This window comes from Cucumis melo, chromosome 8 (genome assembly GCF_025177605.1).
Source record: "Cucumis melo cultivar AY chromosome 8, USDA_Cmelo_AY_1.0, whole genome shotgun sequence".
Classification (NCBI taxonomy): domain Eukaryota; kingdom Viridiplantae; phylum Streptophyta; class Magnoliopsida; order Cucurbitales; family Cucurbitaceae; genus Cucumis; species Cucumis melo.
In genome coordinates, this window is record NC_066864.1 from 1236051 (window position 1) to 1239446 (window position 3396).

General features: G+C 33.2%; 1 protein-coding gene across 2 annotated transcripts; it reads right to left on the minus strand.

Annotated features, from left to right (window-relative positions):
• Window positions 1-805: 805 nt before the first annotated feature.
• On the minus strand, window positions 806-3011 carry LOC103484404 (60S ribosomal protein L32-1-like). 2 transcript variants are annotated; one of them, XM_008441462.3, is made up of 4 exons: window positions 2873-3011; window positions 2575-2684; window positions 1200-1381; window positions 806-1076 (listed from the first exon to the last, which is right to left on the minus strand). In XM_008441462.3, exons 2-4 carry the CDS (start codon window positions 2662-2664, stop codon window positions 947-949), a joined length of 402 nt encoding a protein of 133 aa, XP_008439684.1. In that variant the 5' UTR covers window positions 2665-2684; window positions 2873-3011; the 3' UTR covers window positions 806-946. The 2 variants fall into 2 exon arrangements, with proteins under 2 accessions (XP_008439684.1, XP_008439685.1); XM_008441463.3 differs by having other exon boundaries at window positions 2575-2677; window positions 2873-2991.
• Window positions 3012-3396: the final 385 nt, after the last annotated feature.

Sequence of the window (3396 nt, forward strand, 5' to 3'; positions counted from 1 at the left end):
CACTGTTCAACTCTTCTGATTTACATGAGCTAACCACTGTTTGGTTGATGTTATTACTCTTTAATTACATCAGTATATATACATCAATAGTTTTAGCCCAAAGCTAAAAAGCTAAAACTTCAAATAATTTAAAATTAAAACACAAACCGGATTGGTTTTGAAATGATTTAAATAATTTGTTTTGAATCTAATTAGTTGTGGATTGATTACTAAAAATACTCTTAAAAGAATGATTCAATTGAAGAGTGGATAGCAATCAACACCGTTGTGATTTGTGCTATGACCCAATATATCTGACAAGTCAATACATCAACCCACAATGCACCTTCCTCCCTGATCTTCGAAAATATACTTTTTGTTTTGTAACAACAATAGGCATTTAAAGCAAAGAAAAATGAATTTAATATTATAGCGAAATTTGATGTGGAAGTGTAACAAGGGTTATTTCCTTAATAAATAAAAACAAACTTTATCAGATTTTATCTTTTAGCACATCATAGATCAGAGAAGTTCATATGGTTAACCATCACTTAAACTATAACAACATTACAAATTAAACAAAGATTATATGCTACTTATAATTGCAATATATTACGATTGATCTATCATTACGATTCCACCAATTTTCGTTTTCTGTCAAAATTTAAAAAGTTTGTCCATTAGAGGAAGAGAGAAAAGGGATCAGCAGGACACTACAACTGAGTCTAAAAAGCTCTCAAAAGACTAACGAATCTCAAACTATAAAAGGCAATCATAAAATGCAACTGCCAAAATAAGAGCAATCAGGCGGATCCGCCTGTTGGGCTAACCAAAAATGACAATGGAATTAGAAATCGTTAAGTAAAAGACATCAGGTAGAATAGAAATACCGCAAAAGTCAATGTTGCTAGTTCGCAAGAGATGTAATAAAAAAACATCACTAATAAAACAAAAAGAGGGCCTAGGCTCATTCATCCTCCTGGCTGCGCAACCTAGCAAGCTTGTTGGTGACAACTACATCGAGCTGGGCAGCTCTCTCCACAATCTCCTTCCTTTTTCTCGTGGACACATTGTGTGCGATCTCAGCACAGTAAGTCCTAAAATAACAGAGTTGAAAATAATTAAGTCATATAATACTATTATTTATTTACAGTTAATCATCAGGTAAGAAGTGATAACTTCTTTAAATAAAATGTGAAGAGATCATGATCAGTGCTTGCCTATTGTGCATCATCAACAGTTCAAGCTCCTTGACATTGTGCACAACGAACTTCTTGAATCCATTTGGAAGATAGTGACGGGTTTTCTTGTCGGTACCATAACCAATGTTTGGCATCAAAGTGCATCCTTTGAACTTCCTTCGAACACGAGAATCAATACCCTTTGGTCTACGCCAGTTTGTCTGTCGGCAAACATATAAGCAATGGCTTGGTAAATTTACAGGTGGTCAACTTTATTATGTATGCATTTGACTGAACATAAAGCATGTTCTTCAGATGCATTAAACATGTGAGAATTGAGATACAATACAGGATTGGCTGAACACAAACTAAGTATCAAAGATAATTAGCCCAGTTTACCATCTGGGTCCACAAAACACAGTAAATCAACAGCCAACTTACTACTTACAGTTCAATCAAATCAAGTTAGAGCAGTAGAAATATCGGCAAGGTCACAGGATACAAAGCCCATCAGAGAACAATGCAAGGAATTTAGGAACATTCAGAAGAAGAAAATAATGAAGCTCTTCAGACTAAATAATGGATACGGAAATGAAGAAGCAGAACACTGCCAATATAGGTAGTGAAATCCATGATAGAAAATTAAAAATATCCATGCGTGATTGTAACTTGGCATAAAAGTGGTAAATGATATAGCTTTTGCTTATGCAATTTGCAAATAATAATCAAAATTGAACAAAACCAATGTATTTAGTATCACAAGTTTACATCAACGTGAAACGTGAAAGGAAGCAAAAGATACCAATAATAAGTCCTAAAAGTGAAAATACACTAATTTCTTTTGTTTATTGACCCCTTCGAATGCCTAGAATGAACATTATCGTTGATTGGTTGGAGCAACATCTGAAGTAGGAGATTGCTACTGCAAGCCAACATATAATCAAAATACCGACCTTGGTGAATGATTTATCATTTAAAACCCAAAACCCAACTTGCTGTTGCATATTCTTCTTATAATAAAGAAGAGTTGTGAAATTGAAAAATACTTTATAACGAAAAAACGAGGGAGAAAATTATCATGACATTGAACAAATTGACACAACTTACATTAATGCAACTTATGAAGTTAAACGATATAATATGACAAACACCAATTGAACGAGTAATGCAAATAAGACTGGAGGGACAAAATCCCTTCATGACATTTCCTTACGAGATGAATGCACCGTAACACCGAAAAATCAACAGATCCACTCATAGATCGAGATGGAAAAAGATCTACAAACTCGTTGAGAATCAAAGCAAAGCATAATTCTCATATGCATATACACGTAGTTGAATACAAAATCACTAACAGGCAGAAAGACTGATTATAATTACATAGAGGTAAACTAACAAAGGTTCAAATACGTACTTTGACAGAGATCTTGCGGTCGCTCTGGGGTCTCTTGAACTGCTTAACCCTCTTCTTAACAATCTTCTTCGTCAGCAACGGCACCGCCATATCTTCTTAGTTCCTGTAAACCTTAAACCAAACAGATTTCTCGGTTCCCGGATGACTGAATGCAAAAAATATTGATTCGACAATAATAAAAACTACAGAGCCAATGAGTCGCCTACAGCCTAAAGTCGCACTCGACTTGACCAAACTACTGAGAATAGACGCTAAAAATCGAAAGCTCATTAATAGATAGAGAGGGAGATAACAATACCGGCAATAGGATTCCGAGCTTGCTTCCGCAGACCCGCCGTTCTCTCGAACCTCAACACTTTTGGTTTATATTCACGTAAGAAGTACGGTGGAGGGATTGCGGCATTAGGGTTTTTGCGGGTCAAAGTTTTCCGGTTTTTTTATTTTCTTTTTTCACCTTTTTTTTTTAAAAAATCTAAATTATTAATTAATTTGTTAATAAGATATTAAATATAATTTAATTAGTAAATTAAGTTTAATTACTTCTTATATATTTTATTATATTGTTTAATTAAAGTTAAATTACTAATGTACATAAAGTCTTATTCTGCTTTTTGAACTTTTACTCTCTAAATTGTAATCCTAAATATAAAACAATATACCATTAGAAAAAACAAAAGCACAATTGATCTATTGAAATACTGAAATTATAAAGGAAATTATATAGTTATATCATGGAAAACACCACTAAACATAAAACATAAAGTAAAAAATATGGCTAATGTAGATGCAATATAAATAATACGTTTGTTTTAAAATCATGGA